This window comes from Antennarius striatus, chromosome 17 (genome assembly GCF_040054535.1).
Source record: "Antennarius striatus isolate MH-2024 chromosome 17, ASM4005453v1, whole genome shotgun sequence".
NCBI lineage: Eukaryota > Metazoa > Chordata > Actinopteri > Lophiiformes > Antennariidae > Antennarius > Antennarius striatus.
In genome coordinates this window covers 15,592,701-15,607,552 of record NC_090792.1, presented here as the reverse complement: position 1 = coordinate 15,607,552, position 14,852 = coordinate 15,592,701, and the positions used below count along the sequence as shown (strand labels likewise).

The following is a 14,852-nucleotide window of genomic DNA, read 5'->3' as shown; positions in this document are numbered from 1 at the left end:
CTTTAAACTTTTTCTTGATTCACAACAAATGGCAGAACACACAATGTGTGGGTCTATGTAAAACAAATATTCCAACACATTGTGAACAAATTGGATTGTTTTGTTCTACTTAAATATTCATATTTTAAATTCAACAAACTCATATGCTTGTTATTTCATCTATGTTCATGAACAAATCTGTTAACAGATGTATATACACATGTTGGTTATCTCTGAAGCACAAAATCTATTTTATCCTAAAAGCTTATGTTAAAATTTGAACATACGTAGTAATAATATGCAAATACTTTACTGTTGTGGACAACGTCTATAATAATTTTAGAATTTGGTATCTTGTTCAACCTTATGATGTAAAAGCTATCAGTCACTGTGAAAAATGCCTTGCTAAACCATTGAATGACTTTTGTATCATATACGACACAACTAATAATCAAATTTTAAATATTGTACAACAAGTAATGTTTAGTTTGCATCCTCAGAGTGTTGAAGAACTTTGCTTCAAGTCTTTGAGAATAACAGAAGCATATGTCACGTTTGGAGTATCGCATAATATGGACTCAGACAAAGGTGAATTGGGAAAGGGGCTTCGGGGAGGATCTGCACAATCTCGGAAAGGAGAAGGGGGCATCAGAGCCACAGAGTCTTCTGTGTCTAATGTGATCTCCACCAAGTCCTCTTCTTCGTGAATCTGGGTGTTGTTGTAAATATAGCCTTGAAGAAGGCCAAACTGCTCATCCTCCATCCCCTCCTGCACAAAGGGGTAGGTGGGCTCCTCATCAAACAGGTCAAGGTTTACAGGCAGGATCGGGTCCTGCTGGATGAGGTTGCCCTGGTGGTATAAGGGCATATTGCTACTCATAGCCTCAGGCATGCCGAGCGTATCATTATTGTCACTATTGAATTTTCGATTTACCACCATGTCCCCATGAAGGTGGTCCATGATAACCAGTTCGGGGTTAACGCTATTTGGCTGCAAGTGCTCTATAGCATAGAGCTCCACCTCCTCGTTCACATCTTTCATCAGCTCACAAGCAGGAATTTGCCCGTGAGCCATCATGGTAGAAGTGGTGGGGTAATTGTATCTGACAGGGTCACCCTCATCCTCCTCAGTCACATTGTACAAGGTCTTGGTGCTGAGGTCTGAGAATTCTAGGCCTCTATTTTGGAAGGTATTAGTTAAGGGTTTGATGACTGCCATCTGATTGGAACCTGCTTCCTGTCTCTTCACATGCACTGACAGTCTGTGCCACATGTGAGCTCCTTTGGGAGGATGTCTTGCACCTGGTTCAGACCATGACACAGACTTTCCATTAGAACTATGAACAAAATAAAAACGGTTGTTACTTTAGGAACCCAGAACAGAAGAAACAAAAACAGCATCTCTGGTTCATGAGAGAATGATTTTGAGAAGTTAAAAAGACAAAAAAATATAATATTTTGGACCTAATCCAGGATATGTACAGGTCTTAAAAATTGTAACAACCATGGAATGTACAGTAATTTCCGCAGACCTTTCCAGAAGTCCAGAAATACCCTGCTGATTTGTAGAGGTAGCTTGATGTATCTTCAGAGTGTGTATGCATGTACATACACTGATAGTCAAAATCAATGAGAGCTCACACTTCCTGTGTAATGAAGTATTTACCTGATACCATGAAACTGTGTGCATCTTCCTCAGATTTTGAACATACAAGTGCTAGGATAGGATAGGATAGGATAGGATAGGATAGGATAGGATAGGATAGGATAGGATAGGATAGGATAGGATAGGATAGGATAGGGTAGGGCAGAGTAAGGTAGGGTAGGGTACGGTAGGTTAGGGTAGGGTAGAGTAAGGTAGGATAGGATAGGATAGGATAGGATAGGATAGGATAGGATAGGATAGGATAGAATAGGATAAGATAGGATAGGAAAGGGTAGGGTCGAGTAAGGTAGGGTAGGGTAAGGTAGGTTAGGGTAGGGTAGAGTAAGGTAGGATAGGATAGGATAGGACAGGATAGGATAGGATAGGATAGGATAGGATAGGATAGGATAGGATAGAATAGGATAGGATAGGATAGGATAGGATAGGATAGGATAGGATAGGATAGGATAGGATAGGATAGGATAGGATAGGATAGGATAGGATAGGATAGGATAGATTGAATAACGAACAACATTTTTTCAGTTGTTTATAGAATGCTGCAATACTGCAAATTTCCAGAAATGTTTTGTGGACTAAGAAACTTTAGGGTGATTGTTCCTCCACTGCAGAAACCCTGTACTCAATATCTATGATTCCACTTGACATCCCTGAGCACATAGAGATGCCTGTTTTAATTTTACCGTCAGTTCAAAGTTTAACTGTGAATTGAGCACTGAGCTATATCCATCACACTTTACAACAGGTGTCCCTACGAGGGTGAATACAGTAAGGTATCAGCTTCCCTTAGAGAGGGAATTGCAGTTAAACTAGCATCCCTGAGGTGCCTCAGGAGCATGACCCAGACGCTCAGTTAATGAACCTACCTGCCATTTCCAGTGTTCTTCTTCCTCTTAAACATACTGAGCAGGCTGTTGCTTCGGCAGGCAATTTTCCCATCACCCACATGCATACGCACAGCATCAGAGGTGGTGAATGCGCTGCGTACGTTTCGCTCAGGTTTGGCGATGATAATGTACATCTTTGGAGTAAACATACAGCCCAAGGCTACAGTCACACTGAGGCTGACAGAGAAGGATGTGGTGATGATCTTATAGTTGCTGCCAAAGTAGATTGGCACAAATGCCAACCAGATTATACATGTTGTGTACATTGTGAAGGCAATGTATTTGGCTTCATTGAAATTTGCCGGAACATTTCGGGTCTTGAAGGCATAATAAGTGCAGCTCATTATAAGTAAGCCATTGTAGCCCAGAGGGGCCACAACACCTATGTTGCTGGTGTTGCAGATGAGGAAAACTTCTCTGATGCTGGGGTAGGATTTGATGGGTTCAGGAGGCTCCATTATGATGAGAGTAACCTCCAAGGTGAGCTGGACACTGATCAGGATGGAAGCAATGACCACTTGAGCCCAAGCACTCATGAACCTTGGTTTTCTGGTGCAAATTTTTTTCTTGCTGCCTGCCAGAATACGGGCAATGCGGTTAGTTTTAGTCACCAGGGCAGAGTAGCACATGGCAGCTGAGAGTCCAACTAGGAGCCTCTGGAGGTAGCAGGAGGCCACAGTGGGACGGGCGATTAGGGTAAAAGGACACAGGTAGCCGAGGAAGATCCCTGCGAGGATGATGTAACAAAGCTCCCGGCTTGAAGATTTGACCACAGGTGTGTCGCGATATAAGACGAAGACAAAGGCAACAAATGATGTGACCAGGATGCCCATGCAAGAGAAAACCACTTGAATAATGGACTCCGGGTTGCTCCACTCAAGGTAGCGCAGCGGGATTGCTTCACAGCCTAAAGGACAAAAATATGACTGCATTAACACTTGGCTACAAAACAATAAAATTAACTCATGAAATTTTGAATATTTCAGCATCAGTTTCTGATTTATCTGGAGAAAATCTGCCTAAATAAAATCAGATTTTCAAAAGGAGGGAAAAACTTTGTAAGGTTTTGTCATATGGACACATACATAATTCATTAAATACATTTTAGCCCCAGAAAATACAGTATGTTTCAAAGTAGGTTTTTAGCTCAACTATAAATAACCCCTTTTCTGCTCAGCAATGACCACACTGAGCTGCTGCCAGCAGAGGAGGACAAAGTAACTTACTTCCTCATCCAAATATGAGCTTCATGTTGAGAATAAACACAAAATATCCACTTTTGATTATTCATTTATGTACTGTACAGAAAATCATTTTTCCCCTTTATTTAAGTATCTGATGTTCTTTTGAAGAAAAATGAAAGTGAATGGAAGTTGGATGATGATATTAGCAAAGTATGATGTCTTTGAACAGAGCAGAGGGCTTTGAAAGTGGGCCAGAAGAGTGGTAAGTGAAGTAGGGCTGCTGTCAGGTGAAATGGAGAAGATGATGAATCGCTCTCAGGTGTCATGGGAAAGCAATAATGTAGGACAGAACAGGTTTGTGCAAAGCTACTGTAGAAATGAGGGGGAGGAGGGGAATAGAGGCCTGTATGAACATAACTGTCTACTGAGCCTTTGCTAGGACTAAAGAATGCACTCCTATATCTGAAGGTATCAATCATGCAACAAACTAAACATTTGGCCATTGTAGGTGATCTTCACTCAAAATAATTTTAATTCAAAAATTAACCTTAATTTAAATATAAAAGGATAATGATGGATGGATGGATGGATGGATGGATGGATGGATGGATGGATGGATGGATGGATGGATGGATGGATGGATGGATGGATGGTTCAGCTTGTCAGCAACACTCCACACCGACAGGTTGCAGTCATCTGTATAAAAAAAATATTTCCATTCAATGTGAGCAAATGTTTTTTCTCCCTTCAAGTCTCACCAAGAGTTGAATGAGGGAAACACCTTAAATAAATATACACAACACTCTGGTTTTGAACATTGTTGGAGACATTTCCGATAATGTACACATTCTACACATAATATACAACAAATGCCAGGTTATTATTCCACATTTCACGGTGGAAATTCTTCAATCAAGACTCAGCCTACCTTCCAGTTCTTCATCGGGCCACCAGCCCAGCTCGCAGGCCTTGCATGTGAACTCATCCTGGACATACTCATTGTCCTTACAGGCTGTGCAGATCCAGCAGCAGCTCACCTCTCCCTTCCTGATGACCTGGTCAATAAAGAGAACTGTTAACTCCAAGTGAAAGGGAGCTCTATTCTCTCTTGGCACCAGTATAGCAATTTCTGAACAGCGAAAACTCCCTTTGGCAGGTTTTTCTATTTGTAGAAAAAGGCTGCAGGGGATCTGGAACAGAATGCATCAAGAAAATAAAATGACTTAAAGAGCTGTTCCACAGCTGCAAAGACTGTTTCATCATAAGGCTGGGCTTTCAAACCAATATGTTTTTTCACAAACCGTCAGCCTGAAATGATCAAATTCTTTAAGCGAACTGTTCTTTTAAGATATTACAAATTAATATAAATTAACACTAAGATAAGAACTTCTATTTGCTTTCACTAATTTATTCCCATTTTTGTGACATTAGCTTTAAGCTGAGGCCACCAAGGAAGCAGAAGACTATATAAAGGACATGTTGCTACCTTGATCTCTCCTTTGGAGCAGGGCTCACTGCACACAGATCGGACCATGTCACTGCTGTTCATCCGACTCAGTTCTTCGTTGAGGCTGAGTATTCCCTCGTGCCAGGATCCAATGTTAATGTAGTCATAAACTCCAGGACGCACATTTTGGAAGTTCATAATCTCATACCTGAGAGTGGAAAGAGTGCAGTGATGATCTAATTTTAAAAATTACACTCTAGTTTCTTTTTTTTTTAAACTTAGTTTATTATTTTTCTAGACTGAAACCAAAGTATTTTAAGATTATTGATAAGTGCACTCTTTCTGAATGAAGCAATAATTTCATTAGTACTGTAGTAAACCATCTTCTTGTACATTTGCTGTAGTGTTTAATCCCTGCATTTTAGTCAATATTTTTGCAGTCTTTCATTACTAGTTAATTCCCATAATTACAATAACTAACATTTAAACACCTCTGTTTTCCAACGTACTTGAGGAATTACAATCCAGTACTTCCAAAATAATGTTTTACCTCCCAGGTGAGTCTCCGTTCTCGTCGAACCATATGTCCTCCCCGGAAACACCCGTAAAGCTTGTCTTGAGAAGAAATTCCAGTAAGTGGCTGCCATCAATGGGCTTCATGTTATCACAGAGCCCCAGGTGACCAGGGCAGAGGTGAGTGTGCATGTCATGCAGCCCGTGGGCCATGGCGTAGATGGCATTAATGACAAAGCCCATCTTGCTGTCTTGAACATAGTTGTCCTCCAGACTTTCATAACCTGTCCACAGGTGAGAGATCGGTAAGAACTTGACTGACTCCCGGGCAGAGGAAACATCTTACAGAGGTGTCTCTGCACTGTAATCATCATCATTTCTTAATTCAGATGTACTGTGCAGGTGTTTCTAGCATGGTGTCTCATATTACAAAGGAGTGATAGGGTGCTCACAATCTTTGCCTCTGTACGAGACCACTTAAATAGAAAATGGCTTCAAACAGACCTTGTTTCTATGGCAAGACAATCCATCTAAACCTTCATGACTCAGTCATTTAAAGTTGTATGAATCTCAAGCAGAAAATTTAACTCCCCTCATACATTTTTAATTTTTCCTCGGGCAAATGTCATGAGAAAATCAGTGTTTAATATTTGGACTCAAACGCCGCGTGACATGCAAACGCACCCCATCAGTTCAGTGTAATCAAGCTACAAGCAGAGAAAGCTGATTTATTGTTGTTTTGTGCCAAATTCAATGTCCAAAGGTCTTCATCATGCAATCTAAAATGTCCGGTAAATCGTTCGGCAGGTATGTTTAAGGTGTGGTGTTGAATAAAAGTATTAAGGGAAATAATGAAGATACACTTTTGACATTTAGCATTTGTTTTGAATTTGTGTGTATTGTTCATGTAAAATATATTTCTTTTTGTCAGTGTTGCGGGTACGTAGTTGTATGTTTTTCTGTTTAAATGTTTGACTGCTGTATTGTAGTTACTGTCTATCACACTGTTTTAACTGATCCAGTTTTGTGTGCAGACTGGAAGAGATATTTACCCTGTTTTTGTCTTCTAGTTACATAACTTGCCATTTATATTGTCAGTTGTTGCCTTTCTCTAAAGTCTGTATAACAATTATTCAACATTTGAAGCTTAGATATGCGAGACTGGTGAGTTTCATGTGATAAATTAATGAACGCTAAAAAGGACTGGTAGGAAACTGACAACTTGCAAAAAGACACACATAAACGGGAAATTCATTTGGTTAGCAGCTGGGTGAGCGTCCGATGGGAGCTGCTGGTGATGACCTAGTTTAACAGCTCCTTGGCTTCGACACTCGCTGAGCTGTGTGAGCTTCAGTCATGATGAAATGATGTCAGCATGCAAGCAGAGGACCTACTGCTGCACGTCGGGATTAGTCGGCTGCATGAACCATCTCTGTCCAAATAAAACTACAATGAATCTGAAACTATCTGCTGCAGTATGGCTTCACTATTGCTGTGGCCGCATGCAACTTAAGCTGGATCAGCCGCTAACATCTCACTCAATGTTATTGGGCTGTTTTATAAGACTGTCTTAGATAACAAAGGATGTGAGAGCACAATCAATTTTTGGGCTCTCACTACAGAGAAAGGAAAAAAAACATCCCAATAGCTTCATATATTAGAGGTTAACTGAGATTGACAGCATGTATAAAAACCTTAATGTCAGTCAACCTCTATGTATATTCCCAAAGTGAGGAGGTTTATAATCCATTCAGGGGATTCACTCACCATTTTGAAGTTCTACACCAATAAATAAATAAAAATATGCAATAAATAAAAAAACAGGTGTAACAGGACAACAAATAATAACTGCAGCTCCACCAGTGGGGGAAAAGACAATACAGTACAATAATTTCTGCTTTTCAGTATCTTGTCTTCAAGGAATGCAGAAAAGTTTGAGGTGCAGAATAAATAAGAGAAGCAGTATTCTTGTCAATAATTCGCAAAAAAAGAAAAAGATGTAGAAATTACATAACCTGTACTGACTTTTTTCGTGCGGCATGCATTATTTCATTTTTATGTTCACTGATATTTAAAAAAATGCAGCAAGTTTAGAAATACTGAATGTTTTATCTACCTAAAAAAAAAAATCAAGATTGAAAATATAAACATACAGTTGTTCAGTATAATTAAAAAAAAAACAAACATGTATGAATAGGATGAAAAAATGTGCTTTGGAAACATGCTTTTTGAGCATTGTTTCAAGAACGTTGCTCCTTGTGAGAGAGAAGGGATTAATTTACCTAGATGAGCATCCTCTGCAAAGCCAGGTGTCACAGAAATGAACAATATAAAAACAAATGTTACTGAATTCACTCCAAGAGTATTCCGCCTTCTAGCAGTCTAATTTATTATTAAACATTGTGTTCCAGTTTGCAGACCCTTTTGGCATCGTCCTTTGGGCATTGCACACATCAGAACAGTTCAAAACGACTAGCAGTTCCTGCTGATGGGAAAACCCTGAAAAACTGCGAGAAGCATCGGAAGAATTGTTCAACTACCTGAGCAGTTTCGTGCATAATTCAGGTTCTCCTGTGGGTGTCCAGGGAGGCGGCACTGGAAGCGGTATTGCCAGAACTCAGGGAACCATGGGTTGCGGGTGTTGGTGCTCAGCCCCAACCTCAGGAAGTAGTCATCAAAGGAGGACACTTCCTCAGACTGAAGCTTCACAGTGATGCCTCCCACAGCCTCCTGCTCGTATCCTTCCACCACCTCGACTCGGTCCGCCCAGCCATCGCTGCAGGGAGAAATATAAGTCAGATAGTACCACTAGAGTCAGCACCGGTTTGTAACTTGCAGGTGAATTTTGAGCAAAAGATGAAGTTTAGATGAATTGGTGACTTTAAGTTTCCTGTAAATGTAAGCATAAATTATAATTGACCCTGTAATGAACCAGTGATCTGTCCTGCCCCCCCCCCCCCCCCCCCCTCAAAAAATGTTATTTGGTTTTTTAAACACAACTCCTGATGAATTAGATAACTGGAAAAGTCCTAGATTTGGATTACCACCATCCATTCAAAATGCCTCCAATGCCATCTTGCTGTGGTTTATAAATGTAGATGCATTCAGTAAAAGCAATGTTGTGCAGGCACAAAAACATGAAACATTCATGTGCGTGAATCTGATGGATTATAAATCATTGATGTTTTTGGGATGAAATGCTGTGACTATGACCTCCCATGATGTCCTGAGATTGTCTTTCTACTTCTCCCTCTCTTCCTGTACACATTCATATACTATAAATGCATATTACTAATTCACTTTGTTAGGAAACAAAACCTACACATTTGTAAATGATAACATTCTGTCTTTGTGGTTAGAGGATTGATGGAAATACTTTCAAAAGTGAGCTATGTGTTGTAAAACAACTTTATGAGTTTTTCACTCAGAAATACATTTTAGCCTTGTGAAAATTAAGGATTTCATGGTCATGCAACAGCTGAGATGTCTCCAAGGTTTGCAGAAGTTAACTATTAGAAAATCAATTCGCTGCACACAAACTGTGTGACATATAAGACCAGAAATCCCTGTCTGGCCAAAGGAAAATTGTTGCTTTACAGTGTTGTGAAAGCTCAAAACTCCTGTGATGATTTGGTGTTTGAAGCTGCATGCATCCTCTCTAATGACCTTCAGTCTGAAGCTTTCAGAAACCTTCTCCCCTGTCTTGCTGAAGGGTGTGGAAATGCTCACTGTACTTGCTGAAAGAGGAAAGAAACTCCAAAACAATCACAAGTGCAGTGAGAATTCACAGATTAGCAGTGTAGCTGTACAGTCTGCCCTGGAGAAAACAAGCTTGCACCTTCCACACACTCAGACTCTTGAGTGTGATTTTACATCTCCGCTGCGTGATTTGCATTTAGAGCCTCTGTTTTGTGATAATCTATTCTGAATTGAACCTCACACTTTCACTCACACAGATTTTAATCACATCCAATGAAGAGCATCCCTTCATTTGAGATGCAAATGAAGCTTGAGGATCTTCAAAGCGGTATTGTTGCATACATTTGTTATTGCCTGAGTAAGAGAAAGAAAACAAGGGATATGCAGAGGCCTTAAATAGCATGTCTCCACTGAATGGAATACAACTTTAAAATGTTATTTTTGGCTAAAAAAAAAAACAGATTTGCACATACCTTTATAGAAATGCACTTGTAAACTTTCTTGACAACAACAGACAAATAGTACTGATAGGAACAGAAAATTCAGTCTTCAGTATTCATACTTGTCGTCCTGCAGATGGATTGATGGATGGATGGATGGATGGATGGATGGATTAATGGATGATGGATGGATGGATGCATGGATGCATGGATGCATGGATGCATTGCTGGGTAGACATTAAGTACTGAGTTCATCCGCGTGCCCAGTCAGGTCTGAACTCAGATCTGTCAGCTTTGGCTCCCACATCAAGCCTGAACCGACAATGGCTGCCCAGTGTGGCGGCATTAACGCTACCTGGCCATCTGCTTCGCAGCATCACACTCTCTCCAGTCAAACACGGTGAGTGCCAAAATCCTACAGCACTGACGTCAAACCATGCGGTACAGATTTACAACACAGCTCTAATGTCACACATCCATGAATCATTTAAGAGGAGACATTATTCAAAGAACAAGCAGAGTTATATAAGCCTGACTTGTGTTTTTTTTGGAATAAGGAATCATATTTCTGTCAAGCTTGGGATCATAAAACTGATGCATTGTTTAATCCAAAGCCATCCAAAGCCATTGATCAGCCATCCATTGATGGCTGATCAAACGATTTGAGTGAGATGTGTGAGATTTGCGGTGTGACAGCAACCATTTTTTCCATGCACCTCAGCAGAAGACGGATGGTCAGCACCTCAGGCATGCTCAATCAGCTTATTGCACATTTCCTGCACGTGTTCACTTTTTGCATTAATCTAAAAACATCTTCCATTTTCGATTGTCTCCTTGACCCAGAAAACACACACACTCACACACACAGACACACACAGACACACACAGACACACACAGACACACACAGACACACACACACACACACACACACACACACACACACACACACACACACACACACACACACACACACACACACACACACACACACACACACACACACAATAACAAAATACACACCCTTGTTATCTTTCTGCTGAGACTTATGCAGAAACACAAATTCATATAGGAAGGGGTGAGAGCAAGTTTAGTTTTAAAACCCACTTTTCACGCATGCATTACTGAAGTTAAGTGAAGCAGAAAGGTTTTGAATTCTTCTCATCAGTCTTTTTGAATAAACCATCCTTACAATAATGATCCATTCTCTGTAAATTTGCCATAAAGACCTTTTATCAGACCCTGTGACTGATATAACAGGACTTGAGGTGAGCCACAGCACACCAGTGTTTGTCTAAGTGCTGATATGAGCTGTGATGTTCACTATTCCACAATCCCCAGCTTATGCTGGAGGTGCTGTCTCATATTAGCCCATCCTGCCTATGATCTGACAGGGAGAGAGAGAAGGAGAAGGAGAGGGAGAGCTCGCTGCGTGGATGCATTATTCATTACGGAGCTTGATTCAAAGCAGCTTCTGCTTTCAGAGGAACTATCCACCCAGCAGGAAAGAAAGATTTCACGTGTACCATTGCGAATACAACCTATTCTGAGCAGAGATGAATATTTTTAGAGCTCATGCACAAAGCATACACAGAGAACTTTGTGGAGATCATTTTTTAAATCCATTTTGAATGGTTTACTGAAAAACTCACAAAAATTGGTACACTCATCATAGGTCGTCTAAACTCCAATTTGGCTTAAGTTGTAGGATTGGGTGTGGAAATTATCACTCCAAAGCACCCTCTAGAAAAGTTCAACAGAAGTAGCTCCTGCTGGATGTTTAATCTCGAGGTACAAAATTTAGACAAAATTTTCTAAATTTTGTGTCAGTCTTCTTTTTGCCATTTACTGAAAAGCTGCCCCCCTGACAATTATTCAGACTGACTTAAATTTTGTCAGTACAGTTTCAACACCAATCATGAAAAAACCTCTACAAAACATGCAAAGTGTTACCATGGCAGCACAGCAAAGTTCAAGGTTTTGCCTTGACGTAGTTGCATGACTGCAGCTTTTCTGTCTCCATCCGATGCTGCTACTTCCTTGCCCACTTTCAAAAAATGTATTTCATATCAAACAATCAAAAATTAATCTTTTATAATTCCATGAGAACTGGGTCAGCTCTGTTTGGTATGGAATATCAAGTGATATGACCAAATGATTCTGAACTATTTGGACCCAAATACACGCTTGTTCAGAAAACTTTGCCGTCATTATCACAATGAATGTTTTCAATTTGTGTCATTAAAATAGTGCATATAATAAAAAGATGTACAATTTTGTGTTTTGTGGACTTGAGATTTACTGTGAACATTGAAAACACAGCAGCAACGTGACATTCACAAAATTGATTTATAACTAACCTGAAAATTTACCTTTTTTAAGGTTTGTATCGATATGTATATTAGAAAGAATACCATCTACATATACCTCACATATTTCAAAATGCAGAAAGAAAAGTCCTCAAAATGCTTCACAAAATTGAAAATCTGAACAGATTGTTGACATTTTAACTACACTTACAATCATATACTATTATCTTTATCAAATCTCTGTATTACAAAATAAAATGAGTTGGGAAAAGTTTGTAAAAGTTTTCCTTAGTTTGCTGATTGCTATTGTGTTGACAGAGTCAGGGCCAACACAATAATCGAAAAATGAATCTTCCTTGAAAACTTTTCTTTCCCATAAAACTTAAGAGAAAACATAAAAACTTTTGTCTGTAACAAACCTGCCAATTAGGAGGAACTCTCCAACTACCCCCAGCCGTCTCATGGCCATCAGCAGCCCTCGGACCGTCATGCCTTCACAGAAGCACACAACAACTCGGGCTTTAGGCAGACGCTCACGCAGTTTCCTCAGCAACCTGTCAAACTGCTTCTCCCCTGCGTTGCTGTAGATCTTGTCAGAGTGGGCAATGCAGAGGCCATCCTGTGAGGCGAGCTCTTTGAACACTTCCATCCCGCTCTCACCGTAGTTACCTGAGAAACACCCACAGCGCAAGAAGATGTTGTACAGCTCATAGAAATAAGATTTTGGATTTGATTGGGACTGTTTCTAGTCAAAAAGTGGTGAAAAGAAAAGAAAAGAGAAAAGAAAAGAAAAGAAAAGTAAAAAGAAAAGAACACCTTCATTATACTCTACTGCATAAAACAAGACCATGATGAACATGAGAGACACCATTTCTCAGTACTCCTCCAGAATTACCCTCTATAATACATGTGAGACATGAGCCTCTGGAACAGCTTTCATAACTATTTACAGTCTAAATGTTAAATTCATATGATGAAACAACAGCTGGATCATTGCACCAAAGTGCATAATTGAATAAATGAGTGTTATGCTAATGGATACAGGTCTATTTACCCAAACAAGAAGGAAAAACTCTGTTGATTCATTAAAGAGATTTTATATGCATTTCTATTCAGAAAGTACCTGCTGTGTGTGGGTATTTGCCCACTAATAATTTCACAATAATTTCAGTGTTTCAAATGCTAAAATATTGAAAATTAGTGCCTGTAGCTGGGGATTAAAGCAATTAGGAAATCTCTGCTTTACCTGCCTTATTTCTCCTTTTAACAGCCCTTTATTGAGTTCAATAAATTACTATAATAACCAGATTAATTTTATTCTTATTTTTCAGGGAGGACATTCTGGGTAGAAATTGGGAATTACCAATCAACACCAGTAACACATGGTGATCCACAGGGTTCCATTCTAAGGCCCCTACAATTTTAAGTTTCCACTATGATAAACAATTTGGCCATAATATTAAAGGACACAATATCAAAGAAAATGTATATGCCGATGACAAGATTTTTCTCCTCAGAACAATAATCTGCAATTTTTGTCATTGCTACAGCATGAAAAGCTCACAGTACAGCTTAGTGGTATATTTATGATTTTAAAGCTTTCAAATTATTTGAATACATCTCAGGGTTTTTGAAATCCAAACTTTGACTGACATTCAATATATACAGTATTTTAAATAATTTAATGATAAATCTTAAGGTTCATAGAGACTCCAGACTCGCAGGCAAACTACAAAACTAATGTTAACGGAGCATTTGGCCCTCTTAGTTTAAAATGGCATGTTGGAGAAGATCAGAGAGCCACTCACTATTTCAGACTTACAATTTCACTCATTTAACTATTCGTTTCATTGACCTTATTTTTATATTTGTGTTATATTCTTTTCAGTGAAGACAGATGTGGGTTACCTTCTGTGTGCACTGCAGACACGTAGGTCCAGTTGTATTGCTTGACAATGTCCAGGAGAGCCCTGGCCTGAAGCGTGTCAGACGGAACAACCCTGAGGAAGTACTTAAACAAAGTTTTGTCACTCAGGTCAATACTGGTTGCGGAATAGGCAATCTGTGGGATGTTGAACAGCTGCAGGAGGTTTTGAACTTGAATCGCTACTGAGCTCGAACCAGGCCCAATGACCCCTGCGATGGGTTTCTTGGTAGGTGGTGGCTGACTGGACGGTTCCCCCTCAATGCACCATCTGGAGCCATCCCCATCATCCCGGATTGAGATGAGAGAGTCCCGAATGAACTCGATGCTCTGCTCCAGGGCCACAGACGAGTGCCAGCAGGAGTCCCTGATCTCACAGCCCAGGGTGATGTTGGGCAACAAGTTTGGGTCCGAGTTTATCCGATCCAATGTGTGGAACATGGCCTCCACTCTCTGGATGCCATACTGCTCACGAATTTCTCCACACTTCCTCTCCGCCACTTTCTCTGCCGATGGTTGGTGGTGAACAGAGAAGAGGGCACCTATGATAACATCACCATCCATCCTTGCCACCAGACGAGAGGCAGAACTCGGCACCACTGATCTCTCATATTTGCCTTTAGACAACACAAATGCCTCAAACAATAAAATGGGCAAGTAGAAAATGCTTAAAGCCGTCAGGGAAATCATATTCGACATGGTGTCACAGGTGCTGAATCAAGTCCTCTTGGACATAATGGAGGTCCATCAATCCACTATTAGATGACATAGGGAATTAACTCTGGTGCTCCTCCTTCCTCAATCTGTGA

The 14,852-nt window shown here is 40.1% G+C and overlaps 1 protein-coding gene across 1 annotated transcript; it reads right to left on the bottom strand.

Moving 5' to 3' along the window:
• Positions 1 to 475: 475 nt before the first annotated feature.
• Positions 476 to 14,742, bottom strand: grm1b (glutamate receptor, metabotropic 1b). The gene is made up of 8 exons (XM_068338916.1): positions 14,028 to 14,742; positions 12,539 to 12,788; positions 8,214 to 8,449; positions 5,711 to 5,957; positions 5,200 to 5,368; positions 4,642 to 4,768; positions 2,509 to 3,436; positions 476 to 1,316 (listed from the first exon to the last, which is right to left on the bottom strand). Exons 1-8 carry the CDS (start codon positions 14,740 to 14,742, stop codon positions 476 to 478), a joined length of 3,513 nt encoding a protein of 1,170 aa, XP_068195017.1.
• Positions 14,743 to 14,852: the final 110 nt, after the last annotated feature.